The sequence below is a fragment of the Hylobates moloch genome, unplaced genomic scaffold (genome assembly GCF_009828535.3).
Source record: "Hylobates moloch isolate HMO894 unplaced genomic scaffold, HMol_V3 SCAFFOLD_6, whole genome shotgun sequence".
Taxonomy (NCBI): Eukaryota; Metazoa; Chordata; class Mammalia; order Primates; family Hylobatidae; genus Hylobates; species Hylobates moloch.
In genome coordinates this window covers 51815107-51837475 of record NW_026652281.1, presented here as the reverse complement: position 1 = coordinate 51837475, position 22369 = coordinate 51815107, and the positions used below count along the sequence as shown (strand labels likewise).

Sequence of the window (22369 nt, the reverse complement as noted above, 5' to 3'; positions counted from 1 at the left end):
TACCCTTTTAGCCACTGAGTTGTAAGAAGTGGTCAGGGGAAAGACTGAGGTGCTAGGCTGGGGAGGAGGGAGCTGGAGAGCTCGGAGAAGCCACCCTTGGCCAACTGCTGTGGAAGTGTTTCAATATTCCAACACTCACAAGGTTAACCTGCTTCCCAGACTGTGAAGAAAAGTACTCAGGACTCAGGTCCTGGAGGGAAGCTGCTTTGAAGAATATAAATGGGACTAGAATTCAAGCTGAGGCCTTCACAGTTCATGTATAAGTTTCTTGAATACTTACTTTGCCTCTGTATCTTCCAAAACACCCAGCTCAGAGCAGGACCTATTCAGAGCAGGGCATTCTGAAAATTCTGAAAACCTATCTATTACACCTGAAGCACTGTGCTAGATGCTGGGATACAGAGATAAAGAAAATGTGAGCTTTTTCCACCATCTGATAGAAGGAAGCCAGGAGCCATAGCAGGCTGAAACCCAGGAATGTGAACGGCTTATTTTAGCTATCCTCTGAAATTTTTTGAGAAAAAGTGTGATCTATTGCTCTCCTTCGTGTTGCCCAGAAGTGTCAGTTAATGAATTAATAAAAAGAAGCCTACATGATTTGGCCATTTGAGCCTTGTTTTTCTTTCTGCAAAATGGATACACGAATGTCTATCCTTCCTAGGTTATAGGGATTATAGGTTAAGGAGACAATGTGGAAAATGCTTAAAAACAAAGTACAGGACAAATGTTAGATATATGTGATTGTGCATAAAGACAACTTTTTTTTTCCATTTGTTATCTGTCATAAGTGGAGAAAATTCATGTTAGGAAATTTAATACTTTTGAATTCATTAATTGTGATTTCTAAGTTCTGGATAAAATATTGAATGAAAAAATACAGTTTTATCCTATGAAAAAAATAGTTTACCACTATCACTTCTTATCCTCCCCATCCATGTTTGACTTATTTCCTGCTTGGAAGTTGGGTACAGCTTCACTGACTACATTGTCTACCCCAGTTCAAAAGAGAGCATGCCAAGAACAGAGCCACACAGACCTCCCCTGGATCCACCATCTTCTCCACCCCTCTTCTGTCATTCTGAACAGTGTTGTAGGACGTGTACACACGAGGCTGCTTCATATGCTCTGGCTGAGAAGAGGTCCCATGCAAAATCAGCTTCCAGTTCACAATTCTTCCTTCATTTTGAATTCTTCCAGACTAACAAATAAGCATACCTATATTTAGTATGTGTTTTAGATAATATAAAACAAACTCATTCAAAATAGCTAAAAAGGATTTCATTGTTAAAATCTCATTTTAAGATTCTGTGCATTTCATGTGAAAGAAACCATTGGATCCACTCTTGCTATAAAAATTGATAATTTGTAGGTTCAACAATTTAAAAACTGATTGCTTCATAATCAAACATTTAATTTAAAAATCAGAAATATCTATGTAAGTCTTCTTTTCCATATTGGATGTATTCTTGAAAAGCTGACTGTACCTTCTATAAATATATTTCCCAATTATCAACTTATAGAAACATTCCACTGGGGAAAAAGTCAGCCTCTATGGAGTATTATAAACAACCTCTAGTATTAATAAGCCCTTAAAAGTTGTGTGGCACATATGCACTGTGGAATACTATGCAGCCATAAAAAAGAGTGAGTTCATGTCCTCTGCAGGGACATGGATAAAGCTGGAAACCATCATTCTCAGCAAACCAACACAGGAACAGAAAACCAAACACTGCATGTTCTCACTCATTAGTGGGAGTTGAACAATGAGAACATATGGGCACAGGGAGGGGAACATCACACACCGGGGCCTGTCAGGGGGTGGGGGGTGGGGGGCAAGAGAAGGGGGGATAGCATTAGGATAAATATCTAATGTAGATGATGGGTTGATGGGTGCAGCAAACCACCATGGCATGTGTATACCTATGTAACAAACCTGCACATTCTGTACCTGTACTCCAGAACTTAAAGTATAATAAAAAACTAAATAAAAGAGGTCTATAAAGTTCAATGACAAAAAATAAATTAAATAAATAAAAGAGGTCCATAAATTCAGTTACAAAAAGTTGTATATTTGGGGGAATAGTCATAATTTTCAAGGCTCAACAATTATAAATAATGTGTTAAAATCTAAAATATCTTTAAAAATTTAGAAGTGTAAGGTCAGATTTTGCAGAGTTGACATGAAATGAATCCCACCTCAGTAAATAGATTTTCTTAGTTTCCTGATGGTGAAATTGAGTTGAAGAATAGAGGCCAAGTTCAAGAACAGGCCCATATACTAAAGAACATTTTTTTTGCTCTACGAGAGCAGGACATTTTACAACTTCCATTTCTAAATCACAATTTTAGCAGTCTTTAGGAGAAAGCTATCCTCAGAGAAAAAAACGTAACAAACGACTATAGAATTTGTATTAATTTGACATCTCCAAGAACTTTAAATAATTTATTTTCAAAAAGTTATCTAGGCCGGGTGCGGTGGCTTATGCCTGTAATCCCACCACTTTGGGAGGCCAAGGTGGGTAAATCACCTGAGGTGAGGAGCTCGAGACCAGCCTGACCAACATGGTGAAACCCCGTCTCTACTAAAAATACAAAAATTAGCCAGGCTCGGTGGTGGGTGCCTGTAATTCCAGCTAGTCGGGAGGCTGAGGCAGGAGAATTGCTTGAACCCAGGAGGCAGAGGTTGCAGTGAGCCAAGATTTTGCCACTGCACTCCAGCCCGGGCGACAGAGCAAGACTCCATCCCAAAAAAAAAAAAAAAAAAAAAAAGTTATTTAGGCGTATAATTCTACACTGCTGATATTACACTTTTGTCTCAGAAGAACTCAGAGCCAAAACATTATTCATTTATATTCTCACCTACAGAGAATGTTGGAGAAATGATGCAAAAATAAATAATTAAGCTATATTTGGCTTTTTTCTAACTTTTGCTCTGTCCTTTCATTTTTGTGGCTGTGTGTTAAAATTACAGAAGGATATCAAAGAATGTTAGTAAACAGAATGAAAAAGAAATGAGAAATGCTTTCGGTTTGTTTCATGACTAAAACTGTTTTAAAAAGTCATATTAAATAAGATATCTCTCCAAACGTTAAGCTACGTCTAAATAGCTACTGCAGAATAATTGTAAGCATGCCTTTAAGATGTGACTCTGGCAGAATGTCACACGAAAGTTGGTCTGAGCATTTAAGTATCTTTGTGAATATGATTGATTTTGTTGGCTGAATAGGTCAGATGGCTAGCTGCATGCAGACATGGAAACACCTGGCTTTGTCCCACAGTCTGTCACATTGTTTATATAAGGGTTTTTTCCCCTCTTATAGTATGGCTGGTGCCTAATCTTCCTTTTTGAATATTATCTACATAACCAAGCAGTCAGGGCTTGAAATACTCTACTTTTCCCTTACTTCTACTAAGAATGGGTACAATTCTTTAGGGCCCTAATTAATGATGAAATCAACCTTAAAAGTGCTTCAAAATGTTTAAAAGTAAGCTTGTGTTTTTTCATCCTCTCATTCACACTTACCATGTCTGTAATTCGCAAAGTCCAAGTACCTATAGGGTTCTCTCCCCATGTGTGAACAGACATGAAGTCCCAATTCTTAAAGCCATTAGGAGATGTATCCCGTTCTCTTTCAGCCAACAGCACAGTGCTAGTTCCTATGAAACAAATACAAGTTAATGAATGTCCTAATAGCTCTGATAGTAGGATACACTCTAGCATCTGATAACTGAAAATAAAAGCTGAAAAAGATGAGTTCTCCTAATTTTCTCTTTTAGTATAAGACCAGGATAGAGACGCTCACAAGGAAAAAATATGTTTTTATCTATAGTACTTAGCACATTGCCTGGCATATATAATAATGAATAATATTATTTGCCTCAATAAATATTGTGGAAAAAATAATGAATGAATGAATGAATGAATGAATGAATGAATATGTTGACTAAGGTTTATTTAAATAAGGAAAACTCGGCGAACTACATTTACAAATTGAATTAGTCAAAAATCTAAAAGTATTTTAATGAAACTATCATTTCTGAAGTGTGAGAGGAAATCTTGAAAATTTAGTAGGTGCCTGACTCCATGATGATTTAGACATAAAAATTATTATTTAATTTATTATACAATCATTAATAATCATAATTATTTAATTAATGTATTAATTTCTTAAAGATATATTAATTTAACAATCTCTTATATTAAAAGACAAGATTATCTGTAAATTTTCAAGTCCAAGCCCTTTCTAGATCAATTAATAATAGTTCTATGTGGAAGGGTTAAATAACTGTAGGTCTATCAATTAAAAAATCATTCCACCAAGATTTCAGGTTAATTCCAATACATCTAGAAAGCATAACTTCAAAATTAACACAGCCTATTCCAAACCTCTAGGAATTAATATTCAGGAGGAAGATCATAGAGATAGCTCATCTTTCCTCACATATCACCCACAGAAACCAAATTTAGTCAGTTGAGTCCTACTAAAACATAAAGGAGTGTTGGGACTGCTCCTCCTGGTTAGATTATACGAGCTCTTTCCCATCAACTATCTTATCTGAATTAGTGCCCTCGCAGGAAAAAGCAAATGTTCATACATCATATAAAATGGCCTTATTCATGTTACTATGGTAAATTTGTTAATCTTCTCAATCTCCTCTAATCGATCTGAATTCCCAGTTTTCAGTGGACTCCTTGTATGTTTCGGATATATCTGTGAGTTTGGTTAATTATCAGAGTAACTTTCATTAATTTGTTATCTAAGAGAAAAGTGATAGGTCAATAAAATGGAAAAGTAAACAGTTTGAAAATGCATGACTTCAGAAAAATGTATTAATTAGCATTATTTGAATGGGCCTCATTCTCTGCTTATCAAAGGATCAGTGGAAATGGGCAGGGCAGAGGGAGACCTAACACCAAGAGAAAGGAAAAAATTAGCATGTTTTTTAAGACCTGAAAATATCTATTAGGAGACTTCGTTCTATGAATAAACAAAAGCAATCAGTTATTTGAATCATTCAACTTACACTTAAAAATGTAAATGGCTTAGAACATTTTTCTTTTAATTTACCAGCAGCAGAAGTAAGTGTGACATGAAGGTCTCCTCTTCGGGAATATTCAATTGTTGCTTCAAATTGTACATGCTCCAGAGACTTGATAGCATTTTCTTGCCCTTCACAAGCTCTTGTTGGAATTTCAATGATAACTTCTCCATTAGCTTTCAGGGCTCTAAATACATTAAAGAATCAGCATTGAATAAAGTATATCCAAACTTCCTTGCATTTTATGCATATCTGCATGCATCAATCTTGACTAGACACTCAACTAAGCTTTTTGTCACTCCCTGTGATGTGTAGAACCTAATTCAGAATTATGTATACATGAATTTTAATGCATAAGAAAATGGTAAGGGGCACTAATACTTAAATACAATGCTATTTGCTGTGGAGTCAAATTCAGGCAGATTTATTGTAGACCCATCAAAAAGCTCCTCTTAAGGAAAAAATGATTTTATCTAGAAGGCCTTCTGAAGGCATGCCCCAAGCCTCCCATCCTTGGATATTTTGTGTGAGCGGGTCTTCAGTATTATTTTGATTGCTTTGATAGAAATTACAAAACACTCATAGTAGAAACTTCTTCTGTGACAAGATGTGGTGTGCTAGAGGGAGTCTATGTAAGTGTATGATAAAGAATCCTTCATGGAAGAAAAGCCATGAATCACACAGCACTGTGGCATGAAGCAAGGCTATTTTGCAAGCAGATTTTGGGTAAAACTGGTTGGCGAGTACTGCATTTCATCAACCCTAAGATGCATTTTTAAAAAATAGTTAAACATTGAATTTAGAATGAATCTTAAAACTGATGGGTGGTTGATCACAGTTTAATTGACAATAAAACAATGGTGCATCTTAGACTGGGTGCTATGTGGTAGGTGGACTACAAGAGGAACATGCAAATGTGTTAACATGGTTTCTAGAGCTTTGGTCTCTCAGTGAATCCCCATGGAGACCCACAGAGAACACTAGAAAACTCCACTTCCATCTACTTCAGAAGAGTAGGTACAAAAAAATCAGGCAGAATGGCAAACACAGTAATGAAATTATGCCATGGGTACACATGTGTTTAAAATTCCAGGAGATACTTACCTAGGCTCAAAGTCATTGTCCTTTACAACACACTCTTTCTTCTCAGGCACACTCCTCCAGGTCCTGGGATCAGCTAAATCCACCAGAGCTTTGGCATTTAGCAAGCCAAATCCAAATCGACTATTCACCATCAAGCCTGCTCCATTTTTTTTCCATCCAGGGTTATTGGCCAGCGGGTCATACTCAGAGGTCCAGACAACCAGGTGCTGCATATCTCGCCAGGTGAGATTTGGGCTGGAGGGGAAGTGACCCAAAGTGTCTTTCAGAGAAAAATGAAGTTTCCTTGCAAAAGCAAGTGCTAACAATAAGCATCTCCATTCAGGGATTATGAAGTGCCTTTTGCTATTGTAGTTATATTATTCTAGTGTACTATTACTGTTCATGTATCTTTTCATTCAGAATTCAAAATACAGAGCTGAAAACTTCTCCCTGTAACATGTAAGTTATGACTTCTCTCCAGAGCACATAAGCTTTTACTATGAGTAGAATTCAGTCCTCAGCAACGTAGAAGTATAAAACTTTGTCCTTAATTTCTAATTACTTCCATTTAACTGAGCAAACATTTTAAATGGTAACATTTTCTTTATGCCCTCCAGTCTCATGCTGTCCATTAAAAGCCTTAGCACTTTCAGCATTATGAACCCACAGATGAGGCCTTGACTTCCTTCTTAGGAAGAGTGAGATGTTAAAGACACAGACTGGCTACCTGCTGTAAACATGTATTGCCTTTTTTGAGCTCACTCTTGCAAGGCACTATGCTAATACTGTGGGGATATTCAAGGATGTGGTTCTTGTCTTTTAGAAGTTTACAATCCAGTAAAAAGAATTAAGGCTTTTTATAATTCTATCTGGTGAGTGCTATATTCATACCTTAATGCATTGTGGGAGTTTAGAGTAGAAAGAGTTTCCATGGAATATAAAGATCTAGGAAAACTTTGTGGGGGAGAAATATTTGAGCTGGACTTTGACGGGGGTAGAGTGTTAAGAAGTGGAGATAGAGAAGAAGGCCACGGGAGCAAAAGCACCAAAGTGGGACAGTACAGGTGTGGCCAGATGACAGCCTGGTTTGCTGGGGCAGGGGAGAGGCAGTGAGGAGTACTGAGCCAGAGCGATGAGAACCTTGTATGCCAGAAAAGGAGCTTATACTTTATCCTTTGGGCAGTGGGAATCAGTGAGAATTTTTGAGTAAGGAAATAGTAAAATCATAAGTCTTAGTAAGATTAATTTAGCAACAATATAAAGATAAGTCAGAGATATAAGGGATTGTTGGATCTATTATACTGTGATGAGGCCTTCCTTGATCAACCTATTTAAAATTTCCACTCTCCCACATGCTCCCGAGCTCTCTTATTCTGCTATATGTGCATGTTCTCCTTCCATTGCACTTACAGGCTTCTAACATTCAAGAAACTCATTTGTATTGTGTTTTGTTAATGTCTCTCTCCCTGGTTCTAATTTAACCATGAGAAGTGGTGAGATCTTTATCTATCTTGTTCTCTGATGTGTAGCACCCAGAAGAATGCTGGGCACAGGGTATATGCTCAGCAGATATGGTTGGTTCAGAGACTGAACATGCCTAAGTGCTAACTAGCCCCAAATATAATTTTAAAACATATTGCTCCTAGTCATCAGTCAGATTCTCAGACTTTTCCTTGACTTTGAGACCTGTATTGTTCCCTGAAGCCAATCAAGCATTATGTAATAAGTAGATGCCCCAGTTTTTACTCCTCAAGTTTCCTGTCTCAGCACTTGGTTGGAGAACAATCATCAGGGGAGTCTGGCTCACTTTGCTGCCTTCTCCCCAGAGCCCATCATGTACTGGCTCAGTAATCCCCTGTGACAAGAAAGAGGCAGTGGACATTCCTAAACGCTGAAGAGTCTGGCTTCTAGTTATAAACCGTGTGTGATTTTTCAGGCCTGACCATAGGCGATTTCAAAGGTCTTACCTGGCACGACACATGGGAAAGCTGCCCTCCCCATGCAGACACAGTGCACAGCTTGTGGCTTGCAGCCTCTGAGAGGAGTTTCCATGAAGGCCGCAGGCCCCCTGGCCCCTCGTGTTCTTCCCATATTGACATTCCTAGCTGGTGAGAGCCTTCCTTCCTAGGTCCCTCAGTCAGGCCTCCTCGTGGAGAGAGGAGGGGAAACATCTAGACACTGTCCTCACTTGGACTCAGTGCCTGGTGCTTCTCCACTCCCGTGTTCTCTTGGTCCCTCCCCGCCTCACACCTTAGAGTCCATAAAATTGCCAGAGCCTTTTGTTCGGGGCTCCCTCAGCAGTGAGATGACCCTCAAGTCTGTGCCGAGCCACTCAACCGGTATGCCAGGAACAGGGCGAGTAAGTGTTTTCTCCGGTTTCAGACTCTTGCTTATGTCATAGCAGTAAGTGACTAAAGGCTCAATGCTTTCATTTTTGGCTTGTTGAATTAATAGGCTACTCCACACCTGACAGCTCAGCTCACCTGAGCTGAGCTCCCGACAAACATACCACTTTACCCCGGAGAGGGACTGACAGAGGCCTTGGAAGGACACCAGTTTAGGGATCCTCAGTGAGTCCCAGAATGCTTGCCTCATAATCACCTGGTACACTTGTAAATAGAATAGGGCATTTTATTGAAATGCTTGCTTCCTTCCAGTCTTTTAAAAGGAGTTTTAGGTAAAAGCCTCTTATCAAGGCAGTCAATGGGCAACACACCAGTTTTCCGTTTGGATCATCAGTGTGTGCAGGTGCATGTGTGGAGGCAGGAAGGAGGAAGCGTACTGAGGAGGCTTAAGGCAAGGTGCTGATAATCATGATTATCACATATAGCACATGTGTCCTATGTTTCTGTAGTAGAGCATTTATTTTATATGTAGTTGCAGGTTTTGTTTTAAAATTTTCCTTTATCTAGTCTCTGCAAAATATTAAGGAGCTTCATTGTCATGCAATTAGAAAAACCTATTTTTCTTTTTTTATTATTATTATCCTTTAAGTTCTAGGGTACATGTTCACAACGTGCAGTTTTGTTACAGATGTACACATGTGCCATGTTGGTGTGCTGCACCCGTTAACTTGTCATTTACATTAGGTATATCTCCTAATGCTATCCCTCCCCCCTCCCCCCACCCCACGACAGGCCCCGGTGTATTTTTCTAACAGAGTTATTGTTCATTCCTGTGCTTGTATTTCATAAATGAAAAGGAGCTGCTAACAATAGTGCAACTCATTCCTGACAGCCTTCCTTTGTTAATTTGTGCTCAATGACATCCACGATAATTAAGTTTTTAAACACTGCATTGAGTTGCTAATCAAAGATATGTTTACAGAAAGTAAGGGTATGGAATTAAACACTGAATTAAGCATTGCTTCTAATTAGAAGAGATGTAGGTAATGTAATTTGGAGACAAAATTCCAGAGTGAAGAGTCTTAGGAGCTGTCTGGTTCAGCCTCTAATCATACCTAAATTAGCCTAGATCTTAAAATTTTTCTAACTTGGACTTTCTAACATTTCACAACCCACTAAGTCAAGAATTTTTTGTTGTGATTTTTTTCCAAAGGTTTCATGCAGCATTGAAAGTCCATTTCTCTTTCTCCAGGCTTTAATAAGACCAGAAGTTTGGCTCATCTGTTTGTTTAATATTTCCAAAGGTGTGAAGGGATTCAATGGTTCACTTCAGAATTTTCCTCACCTATTAAAAATTATTCTGATTCTTTTGATCTCTCCTCAGAAGGCTGAGGCTATTTTCTACAGCTTTCTTAGGTATACTCACTACATAATAATAATAGTGCCACAAACATTAGTGCAAGGAACTCCTTCCTCTCTTAGTATATTTATCTCCAAGATACACCTATTAACTACCCTAATGCGTTTCTACACAAACACAGGTGGATGAGGTTGTAGGAAAACACAGTGGTAAAAGTAACTCTTTATAGCATTTGTTTCTCAAAACTTGGTTAAGGTATTACTAGCATTAAAAAGTGCCTGGGAGATTTGTTAAAAAAGGAATTCCTAGATTGCATACCAGAAACTTCTAGGCAGATACAAGGTCTGAATAGTTGCTGGCAAAATGACCTGGGAACCTTCATGTTAAATAAACTCCCCAAGTGATGACTATGTATGCTGGTGCTTGAGAAACATTGCTTTGGGGAAGGAAAGTATTTCTTTGTGCATATTTCAGCCAGAAACCATTCCTTCTCCTTTCCTTTTCTCCTCCCATTCCCCAACACTCTGGCTATATAACATTTAACACAGCATATTGAGTAGTCTGCTTGTGACAGAAGACTTATGAGAAACTCATAAATGCATGCTCATTTATCAGCCTCAATCTTCCAAACCTTCCTTTATTTGAGGGGATGATAGGCTGCCATTCAACGTTGCCTCTCCCTCACAGGGCCGTGGGAGGCTGCAAGGTGTGGTTGCTGATAGCACAGGCCTTGCAGTCAGAGAGACTTGAGTTTGAATTTCTTTGTGGGATCTTGGTTATATATCTCAACCTCTCTGAGCCTTATTTTTTCCCATTTATAGGTGAAATTAATAATTTCTATGTCATAAGAATGTTGTAAGGATTATAATTAATATTGTATATAAAAAGGCCAGCTGTGTCTGGTCTATAGTAAGAACCTAATCAATATTGGATGCCATTATTCTTGATAAATTTAGGCAAGGGCTCTTCAGTCTCCATAGTTGTTCCTGTGGGATGGCACATGATTAAATGATTTTCTCATTCTTGAGTGCCTTGGGATAAGCTTGGTCACATGTCTAGAAATTCTGGCATTCAGCTTTGGTATAGACAATTGAATAGAGTTCAGAAAAATGTTCAATTGAGAACAGAAATCTTAATAATCTCTATGTACCTTGGCAGTAAGGATATAAATGTTAAGATAGATCAGTCACATCTATCTTACTGATGAATTGAGTCAAAATGAAGGGAATTAAATTCTTATGATATGCACCTGGGAGATCATAGACTCTTAATATCTCTTAAATCACGAGCACTGAGAATCTGGTGAAACCTATAAGCCATTCCCCAGAAATATGCCATACATACATTTATAAGCAATTCCACATTTAGTTGCAAAGAGATTCATGGACCCCTTGGAACTCATCCGAGTGTTTCACAGAAATGAAACACCTGCTTTAGAGACTGTCCATCAGAGACCAAGATTAATGAGGCTAGATCATTCCTAGATCATTTTCTCCTATATAGAAAAAAGAAGGATCAAATTAGCCAGGCGTGGTGGCACATGCCTGTAATCCCAGCTACTCGGGAGGCTGAGGTACGAGAATTTCTTGAACCTGAGGGGTGGAGGTTGCAGTGAGCCAAGATCACGCCACTGCACTCCAGCCTGGGTGACGGAGTGAGACTCTGTCTCCAAAAGAAAAAGAAAAGGGAAGGATTATTTTCTATATAGGATCATTTTCTACTATACAGAAAAAGAAGACTTGAGATTTTAGAAACCAAGGATTGCACTTTTACAATTTCAGCTCTCACATAAAATTGACATTACATCTGTTCAGCAGATGGATATTTCTACTATATTGGTCACTATACAAGGATGGACTAGGCACGACTAGTTATATTTACATGCATCTGACAGGTGTTGGATAGAGAAGAAAGGCTCTAGACATAAAATTTTAAGATTGCTTTCTTTTAACAGCTCCCTGGGGTAGTAGTCTGTGTTTTGAAATCTTAAATGTAATAAGTCTGTTGCACAGGATCCTATAATCCATAGGACCCTATTTTCTTCCAGTCCAGACCCTCATCACTGACCCCAACAATTCATGTTGGATTACCTATACAGGCTGACATTTTCAGTCTCAACTCTGAGAATCTTAGGCAGAGAAGAAGTTTGTAAAAAAAGGTCTGGTTTGACCCCTTCATTTGATAGATGGAAAGACTGAACCCCACAAGTAAATTAACTTGCCTAAGGTCACATAGCTAGTGGTAGAGCTAGAACTTGAAGCCGGGTGTTCCTTGCAATTTTCACTGCTTGGACAATTATTTCTCAGTTAATTTGGATCTGCTGATGCCAGTGTCAGCTTGTGTTCATAGATTTTTGTCTTTTGTCCATCTAGTTCCTATTATAAGTGAATTTAGATTCTGAACATAGCTTTTCTGGAGGGCCCAATATCTATATCTACATGAGCACCTGAATTTACTTCTTTCCTTACCAAACATCTTGCCAGCCCCTCCAAGTAGGTGGACTCTTGGTAAGAGCCTTGCTAGACTTCCTTGCTTAGCCACTGTGGCCATCTCACAGCCGAGATACCCAGGAATATACCCCATCTCCATAGGAAGCCCCAGGGATCCTAGAGATAAACTGGACTTTCCTGGACAAAGGCTCAGGAACCTCAGGGCTTTTCCAGTCATGGCAAAGGCCAAGATGTTCTTCCGTTCTGTTATTATGAACTGAGTCTACTGAACATGACATAAGGACACTGCTTTGTTCTCGCTCTAGAGAATATGTAATTTATTCTAGGATAATCTCCTTATTAGGAAGGATAATAGTAATTTACAAGTTTAATCACTTCTTCTAATATTCAACCATAGCACCCGACTTGACATTTCAAGATTCACTGTCACCACACATCAGAAAGCAGGAATGAGGACACATAAAAAGCTGTGATGTGCAGTGGGAGACAGTTCAATTTTTTTCCTCTGTGTTAAGTATTGGACTATTGGGTAATTATGAGAAAAAAAAAAGTTAAATCTTTTTTTAACATCATACACTAAAATAAATTCCAGAGGGATTTAGAATTTAAATATGATAAAGAAACCATAATAAAAGACATATAAATAAATGTTTATCTAATTTGGGGTTGTGAAGATTTTTCTGAGCATAAAAGCACAGGAAGAAGCCTTAAAGAAACAGACTGACAAACATAACTACATACATATTAATTACATTTCATTAAAAATTACATAGAAACAAATTAAAAGGTAAATGTCAAACTTATAAAGCATCTAGCTTTTGTGAACCAAGGCCATAAAACAAAACTAAGGCCATAAAGAAGCAACCCCAGAAGACAAAGAGCTAAAGGGGATGAAATATTGAGCTTCATTAGTAATTAAATACAAGCATATTAAAATGAGATACTGTTTTCACCTATCAACATAGCAAATATTTTAAAAGATAATAAAAGTAGTTTTGACAAGGGTTCTGGAAACTGGCACTTTCACGCATATACTCCTGGAGGGAATATAAAATGGTATAGTTGTTCAAGGTAGCACCTTGTCAATATATATCAAAATCATTAAAACATGCTTGCCCTTTGACCCAGAAATTCCAATTCTGAGTGTTTATCCTGAGGAAATTATCAGAGATGACAACTAATATTTACTGACAATGGTGTTTAAGCATGATTAGATGACTTTAACAAAATTTGCATTTATACAATGGAACACTATGAAAATATAAAAATCCTACCTTTAAATCTCCTGTCCCCTGATGTGGTTATATCAGCTCCAGCACTAGGCTTATATATTCAAAGAAAGGAGTTTTTTATACTTGTTCCTAATACTGCCCACTGGAAACTATTTAACTATTTAAACAAATAGTTTAATTAGTTTAAACAAATAGTTTAAACTAATTTAAACTGGACGAGAATAAACAAAAGGCGTTGTAGCTGAGTGGGAAGATTTGAGGGGCAGCATGAGTTTTAAAGGTCAAAGCATATTGATTTAGACAGGAGAAAGTACGTTTAATATATTGTAGAATGGGTTTTAAAAACAGATTACAAAATAATGTCTATATTAAGATCCCAATTTTGTAAGATGTGTGTGTGTTAAATCTACATTGAGATGTTAACTATGGTTAGTGACCTCAAAGTGGCAGGAAAGAGCTTATCTTTATTTGCAGTATTCCAAAATTTCTTCTGTAACCATGTATTCAGGAAAAAAAGTGTTATTAAAAGTAAGGAGAATCAGCCTTTGTAAAGGTGATTAGAAGCTTTCTGGGCCTTACTTTGCTTCCAGGGCCAGAGCGAAGATGCCAGCAGCCAGAGGTGCAGAGGCCGAGGTGCCCGTGTGTGTCTCCGTGCAGTCATTGTGCAGGTCAGCGCTTGTCTGGATGACGTCAGGAAGGAGAGAAAGGCAGGGAGAACATGTGAGGAGTGTGAGCCTGTCTTGGGGGTTAACTGTACCAAAGGCACATAGCATCTGCTATGACCAGGAAACTCAGCTGATTCGATTGCCTACTTTCTCCTCTAAACCACAGGCGGATGTTTGCCATCTGCTGATATTTTAGTTCGCTCTCCTCTATATGCAACTTCTTTATAATTCTGGCAGCAAGATGCCTTTTCTGGGGATGAAGTACTCCCACTATGAATATTTTCTTTTCTGAGATTCCCATACGAAATGCTGTCTATAAAAAACAAAGTTTCAAAATCACTGTGAATCATGCTGGCCCATTAATCATCAGGTCCATTGTGTTTGGTCTGGCATATTTAGAAATTCTGTCTCATACAAAATTCCCTTTTGCCTTCAGATTGATATTCGGCTGCCTCTCCAGCACAAGGATATGAAGCCATCCTGGTCTTAGCCTTTTGAACTACTTGCACAAAAAATGCTTAGTATGTAGTTTGCACTCACTGTTGAACTAGATTTGATACCTGTGAGTTGGTGTCCACATTTACACTTTGAGGAAAATGGTGGGTCTTTAAAATGAAAAGTGTGCTGGACTTAGTTCTAGGTTCAAATTCTCTAACTGCTACTTAATAGATTTGTCCTTGGGCAAGTCATTTGGCTCCCCATCTGTAAAATGTGATTTATATTTTCTGACTCATATTCTGAGACTTACCCGAGATGTTCTCTGTGAAAGTAGTTTTACATAATTTTCTTGCAAGTAAGGAATTACCCTGGCTAACTTTAGGGTAATGAAGAGATTGCTGAGATGAAGGGAAGAAACTAAAAAGACTTCCTGTCTGCCTTAACGACCACGGCGCTGCCGGTTGGGCCAAGGGATTACTAACAAGACACCCACCCAGGCTCCAGTACCAAAGTTCTAGCTCGAGATTTCGATGTGTGGGAGGGAGGTGTAAAAAAATAATTTGTTCTATTATCACCTCCACTGGCTTCCTGCTTGGAGTTGCTGAATTTCTCAAGTTATGATGGCTCCGCTCCTCAGAGGGCTGCGGAAGCAAGGTTGCCCTTTTTACCTGTTGACGCAAGCAAGCCCCCAGAGATGACTATGCTGAGGAAAAGGTTTGCGTAAGAAAAAGGTTATGTTACTGAGACTGTCTCAAATAGAATCCACCAGCTGTCTCTCCTAAGGCTGGCTTTCTTAAGGAGGGAGTTTTACAAAGATAGAAAATCTTTCTTCTGCTTCAGTGCAGGGTACCCAAGATAAGGAACAGTCTGTGAAATGGTGATTCTGAAATGCCCAACAGGCCATTTTCTAAGGGCAGCTCTGGCAGCCAGGGGCTCTGAAGACAAGTGGGGCAGATGTCTGATATGCCCCTTTCAAACCCTATAAAATGTGCCTGCCATAAAAACCCCTGGGTAGAATGCCACTGTCTATTACTTGAGTAGCTGAAGAGATGCGCATGAGAAGCAGGCCCACACTTCTAAGTTGAGACCACAGCTTTACTGTCTAAACTAGGTTGCAGAAGTGATCCTGTATGAAGAAGATGTTCATGTTGACAATTTTGTTGAGATGCCATTAATAGGAATCTTGCACGCATTCCAAGGTCATTATTATAGGGTTCACCCACCCTCTAATTAGATCATGACCTGCTATTTGAGATATTGAGATAGGTTCTATATACTTTAGCTAGTTGGTTCTTTCTGTGTCAGGAGTTAAATTGGGGGCCTTACATTTTTTAAATTAAAAGTGCCTCCCTTTGTTCTCAAAGCCCCTAAATGCCCCTCCATCATCATGCCCTTGAAGGGAAATCTAATAATTGCCCTTGGCCATCTGACTCATGGAAGCAAAGGCACAGGCAAGTGTGGGCTGGAGGAGCTCTCTGAGCATACAACCTCACCGAGCTGCTTACCCAGATGCTGAACAGTTCACCTCAGGGGACACTGAAACTGCTACTTTCCTGCAGGTCATCCATTCTTAGGAGACATAGCTGGTGTAGACTCTGTATTTTTATCATCTGCTACAGGGCAAGTCAGACTATATCCCTGTTATTAAAGGATCAGAAAGTACAAGGGTGATAAAGCCCCTACAACCCTGAAATCTCCTTTAAGGCTGTTTCCAGGGAGGCATCAGACAAGCAGAAAAGACATTTGGAGTCTCGGCTGTGTGTAATGACAGGTTTGGTGGCTTCTCAAGGCTGGGTTTAAAAATGACAGAGGGGAAGATCATCTTGGCAGAAGTGTCATTATCCCTGGAGAGAAAACTTTCTGATGGATGCCAGCCTTTCAAGTGAGTAAGTGTGAGTCTCCCCAACTGAGACATCAAGCTTAAGCAAATCAATCGTACCAAAGGTCAGTTAGGGGAATCATTTTGCATGCATGCCACACTCTCCTAACTAAGCAGAGAGAATTAGACAAAAGCAACATACGATTCTCTGGTCGGTGTAATCCCCGCTGCTGTAAGAGGTGGCCAGTGTGGAGGAGCACTTCTCAGCGTACCAGGGGGATAGGCCTTGCTGGGAGGCACTGCTGATGGAGATGGTGTAGATGCTGTCTGTGTAGCCATCACAGTCACAATTATCTCCCTGACGCCCCCCGTTTCCCGAAGCCCAGACGAAGATGGACCCCTTCCCCTGTCTCCCCTAAAGGAAAAGCCAGAATGCATATCATCTGTTATCATCTATTGGGGTCATTGTTATATCCCAATAAAATCCCCAATGACTATGTGTGTAAAATTCTCAGAGACAGCTATTTGGGATCTATTTTCAATTCCAGATCTTTTGGCTTCGATGTTGGAAATCTCACAAGGCTGTGTATTAGAAGCCACTGGACTCTGGCCCTGCCAGTCTCTGGGCCCTCCTGGGGTAGGGCTGAGCACACGCTTTTCTTTCTTATGCAGATTCATAATCTAGCGTTTTGCACTTGCTCATATTTTTCCACCCTTCTCTTAGTTTATGTCACTGCACTTAAATCTTTGAACTTCCTCTCTTTCTTTCTGCTTCAATCTTCTGGCTGACTGATAGAATGACAAAATTAGGAATTATTCAGATCTGCCTTGCAGCTGCATTAAAAGGGACTCTTCAATTGAATGGAACTCGTCAAAGCCGCCCTTTCTGTGATTTTTCAATTTGTGCTCTCCAGAGTTTCTACTTTTGTTTCATCTTGTGGAGCACAAGGCTTTAGAATCTGTGCAAGAATACAGTAAACCCAAGTGACAGAGCAACCCAACCAAGGCACAGGTATTCAACAGGCACGTGCAGAGCAGAAGGCAACACGTTTCTATATTTGAAAGGCATTTCCAGAGCACTTGGAAGAAGTCTGGGTAGTTTTTTACTAGTGTAAAAACCCGAAAGCAGCAGGAAAATGAGTAAGGAGAAAGAAATGTCCAGAAGTGCTTTTAAAATAAATATGCTAAAAGTAATGAATTTCCATTCAACCTCAGACCCAAATAGGGAAAATTCATTTTATTTATTTATATTTAGTTTTGAGGCAGGGTCTCACTCTGTCACCCAGGCTGGAGTGCAGTGGTGCAATCTCAGCTTACTGCTACCTCCACCTTCTGGGTTCAAGCAATTCTTGTGCCTCAGCCTCCCAAGTAGCTGGGACTAAGTTGAGACCACAGTTTCACTGTCTAAACTAGGTTGCAGAACAGTGCAACCTAGTTACACCTGGCTAATTTTTGTGTTTTTAGTAGAGGTGGGGTTTCTCCATGTTGGTCAGGCTGGTCTCAAACTCCTGGCCTCAAGTGATCTGCCTCCCTTGGCCATTGTGCCTGGCCACAAATAGGGAAAACTTTCTTAAGCCTTAACTCGCATCCCTCTGAAGAATGATTTGGCTCTCTAAGTGCATTTAAAATTGTAAATGACTTTCTTAAGAAATCCGCAACAATGTTTTTCCATGTAACCTAAGTGTTCTTTCCTTCTTCTCATATCCAGATGGTCAGGTTTCATTTCATGTGGGTCTGTGTAAAGCATCTTACCTGTTTGACACCATATTCAAAAGCCTTCTGGGCTAGCCGGCCAGGCCCCTCCACAGTTTTCCCATCATCATTAGGGCCCCAGCTTGCACTGTAAATATCCACGTGTCCAGGATTGAATCCAATTGAACTGGCCTCAATAGCATCCGTCACAATGCCATCCAGCATTCTTATGCCTGAGGAACAAAATAAACAAACACACACAAAGGTTGATGTCAGTATGTACATGGACGAAAGCCCAGTACTCTTACTATTTGTATTTTTAAAGGATTTTAAGAGTCAAAAACCAGGTAACTACTAGATAGATGTCCCCAATTTCTGTAACACAGCTACTGACACCATAGAAGGAAGGAACACGTCGCTGCCCCCATAAGATTTTTTGTCGCACTTTAGAGATAATACTATGCACTGTGTAGGCAGCTGTGATTTTTTTTTTTTTTTTTTTTTGGTCACACTCAAGGCTCTCTTCCCAGCAATAGCTCTGGGCATTGAGTTTGAAGTGGAGCAGCATCCTTGGATGAGAGGAAGTGGCCGTGGTTGTTGTCAATTACAAAATGTTTGCCCTCCCTCCCACCCCAACAAAATGACAGACCAGCTTTCAGAAAGACCCTCCAAGCAGCCCTCCGGTGATGCACCTCCTCATGGCTGTCCCACAAATGGCTGTGGCCCAGTCTACACCACACAAGGACTCTGGACAGGAAACATGTAGCTTCAAAAGATCTAGCCACAGCAGGAAACTAATAAATAGAGAAAGCACTTTTGTTTCTAAGCCCTGATTAAAAATAACCCAGAGGCCATCCTTTCATGTGTTTGCTAAGAAACATTTTCAAGGAACATGCTTCCTTTTCTTCTAAATAATCTCAAGGATGACATCATTGCCATGGATTTCACCCCCAAGGGGAATCATTTTTCATCAGGACAACATAGGTGCGGTAGCTCTTTGTGCTTTCCAACCGGCTGTCACCCATCATCAGACTTATGAATTCAAGAGCCAGGAAGGCAAAAGCAATCTGGACAGATTACAGGCAGCTACCTGGTTATTTCTGGCTTCAGGCTCATAATGCAATAAAGTGCACAGCCTTAGATTTTCACACTTATTTACTATGGAGCAAAGGTAAAATGATATGAAATTGATATGATCAGTGAAAGTTGTATTTGTAAAAAAGACATTGTTTAAAAATGCACTTAGGGCCATGCGCAGTGGCTCATGCCTGTAATACCAACACTTTGGGAGGCCAAGGTGGGTGGATCACTTGAGGCCAGGAGTTCAAGACCAGCCTGGCCAACATGGAGAAACCCCATCTTTACTAAAAATACAAAAATTAGTCGGGCATGGTGGCACGCATCTATAATCCCAGCTACTCAGGAGGCTGAGGCACAAGAAATGCTTGAACCCGGGAGGCAGAGGTTGCAGTGAGCTAAGATTGCAACCACTGCACTCCAGCCAGGGCAACAGAGCAAGACTCTGTCTCAAAAAAAAAAAAAAAAATGCATTTAGAAAAAAAATTGGCCGGGTGCGGTGGCTCATGCCTGTAATCCCAGCACTTTGGGAGGCCGAGGCGGGCAGATCACGCGGTCAAGAGATTGAGACCATCCTGGCTAACATAGTGAAACCCTGTCTCCACTAAAAATACATAAAAAAAAAAAAAATTAGCCGGGCATAGTGGTGGGCGCCTGTAGTCCTAGCTACTCAGGAGGCCGAGGAGGAGGCGGAGCTTGCAGTGAGCCAAGATCGCACCACTGCACTCCACTCTGTCTCAAAAAAAAAAAAAAATGCATTTAGAAAAAAAATTGGCCGGGTGCAGTGGCTCATGCCTGTAATCCCAGCACTTTGGGAGGCCGAGGCGGGCAGATCACGCGGTCAGGAGATTGAGACCATCCTGGCTAACATAGTGAAACCCTGTCTCCACTAAAAATACATTAAAAAAAAAAAAAATTAGCCGGGCATAGTGGTGGGCGCCTCTAGTCCTAGCTACTCAGGAGGCCGAGGCAGGAGAATGGCGTGAACCCAGGAGGCGGAGCTTGCAGTGAGCCAAGATCGCGCCACTGCACTCCAGCCTGGGCGACAGAGCAGGACTCCGTCTAAAAAAAAAAAAAAAAAAAATCCCAGCTCGCTTTTACTAGCTGTGGAATCTTGGGCAAGCCAGTTAACCCTCTGTGCCTCAGTTTCTTCAACTGTAAAACAGGGATGATAATAACAGCTCATGTGGATTCGTGATAGTCTATATGCAGCCACCAATCCACAGGCTTTACATGTATAAACTCATCTAAACCTTACAACCACCATTTGAGGTGGGTGCTATAATTCTCCTCACTTTGTAAATGGAGAGATTGAGGCCAGGGAGGGATAGTGACTTGCTCAAGGCCACATAGCTTGAAATTGGGGAGCCAGAATTTGAACCCTACAAATCTAGCCCCTAAATCTGTTAACCACCAGGATACACTGCCTATAATATTTGTAGAGTAATTAACTGACATACAATAGATGCCTAATAAATGAAGATTATTGGTAAAAAATGCATTTGGCGCCAGACCATCAAAGGATGGAGTAATGGAAAACATCAGTAGGCTTGGAATCTTGTGTTTCAGTTCTACACTACCACAAACTTGCTTTCATTACCTTGAGCAGCTTGCTTCTGATTCTTTCTCTACAAAATGAAGGGATCAGATGATTCTTTCACAAACTATAGCTATTTCGTTCATTATGACTTAAAGAGTGATTTCTTTTACTAGCTGATTACATAATTTGTGCTTCTCCCTTCATTTTTTAAAAAAATTAACAGAACACTTTGAAGATGTTAGTATCAAGGGAATCAGCAATGACCCTTAAAATTCTAAGGGTGCGCTGTATTCGTGAAAGATGCATTACATGTCACGATGTATATTTATTTGGTTTCTAAAAAGGAATGCATAACCAAATGCAAGGTATACTCATGTAGAGTTTAATGGGGTTTTATTGTAATTGGCATGTTCTACAATTGATTCTTTTTGTACAATTGATTAGGGTTTTTGAAAACCAAACTAAACTTGAAGCTTATAACATAACATGAAAGCCTGGGGTAGGGATAGCATAAAGAGGAGAGACAATTTTTTTTCTTTTCTCTTGGCCCCTGCAGATCCACTTTCCACTGTTCACCATTAGAACATGGACTGCAGCAATGGGCTCTATCTTTCCATTGGGTTCAGCCAACTAAAGACACCAGCAAGAGGGTGGGAATCAAGAGGAGAATGAGGTGCCTATACCCCTGGATCCCCTTTGCCTAGAAGTAGCTCTCCTTTGCCTGGATCCCCTTTGCCTAGAAGTAGCTCTGTTGTTGTACTCAAGGCCTATCCAGTGGCTCTCTCCTGTGACCACAGCTTTCCCTGTCTATTTTCTACTGACTTCTTCCCTTTGCTCCTTGAGGCTAAAGGTGGTAACATCTGCCTACCACTTCTTAGCCCCTTGTTGGTTTTCTCTAATTCTTGTAAATAGTTTCTTTATTAAAATGTCCACAGTTGCCCTAATGCAACTTACCATGTGTTTCCCCATAAGGACACTGATGAAAACAATTAAATTCTACATCCTTGCTATAAAAGATAAAATTTGGCTACTTAATATAAGAAGTATGTATTTTTTTTTAAATTTTGAAGCTGTTCTTCTCTATAAAGTGAAGAACTTCTACAGAATTGAGACACAGGAAAAGTCTTTGCCTAAATTTACCTCCTCCTTCTGTTTCCTTAGCAAGCACTCAATAACAAACCATTCTAAATCAGAACATAGAGAAAATTAGATTTGATTCAAACGCTATGCAACATTTCCACATTTTTTTTCCTGCAAAGATGTATAGGCTATATTCAACTATCCATTTTCCAGGAATCCATATCTATTGACTTGCTGGCAAATCATATTCAAGTCCTGTAGCAACTTTGGCATGGAACTAATTTATTCCTCCAGTTGTTAAAAAGAAAAGCTCCCCTCCCCCATTTACAATGGGTGATGTGAACTTCACATTAAAACGCCAAGCTATAGGGACAATCCTCTGTTTTACCTCCAACTTTGGAATTGTATGCAACTCCAACCCCGCATTTGTGATTATTTGCTTGCATGGCAATTTCTCCTGCACATCTGGTCCCATGTCTGAGGATTGAAAAATAAGAATTATAAAACATACAGAAGAACAAACATTTGTTTTGCATATGAATGAATTA

At 39.8% G+C, this 22369-nt stretch overlaps 2 protein-coding genes across 4 annotated transcripts in view; one reads left to right on the top strand and one right to left on the bottom strand.

The window, feature by feature from the left end:
* CAST (calpastatin) overlaps window positions 1–22369 on the top strand; it is an 800936-nt gene that overhangs the window by 425288 nt on the left and 353279 nt on the right. The gene's annotated exons all lie outside the window — the stretch shown is intronic.
* The window catches only part of PCSK1 (proprotein convertase subtilisin/kexin type 1), a 42808-nt gene that overhangs the window by 3509 nt on the left and 16930 nt on the right, over window positions 1–22369 (bottom strand). The window contains exons 6-13 of the mRNA XM_032156791.2: window positions 22210–22298; window positions 18185–18357; window positions 16635–16847; window positions 14090–14190; window positions 6145–6378; window positions 5070–5227; window positions 3524–3657; window positions 1037–1198 (exon numbers count right to left, since the gene is read on the bottom strand). Of these exons, the coding sequence (XP_032012682.1) occupies window positions 1037–1198; window positions 3524–3657; window positions 5070–5227; window positions 6145–6378; window positions 14090–14190; window positions 16635–16847; window positions 18185–18357; window positions 22210–22298 (1264 nt within the window). The remainder of the gene's footprint in view (window positions 1–1036; window positions 1199–3523; window positions 3658–5069; window positions 5228–6144; window positions 6379–14089; window positions 14191–16634; window positions 16848–18184; window positions 18358–22209; window positions 22299–22369) is intronic.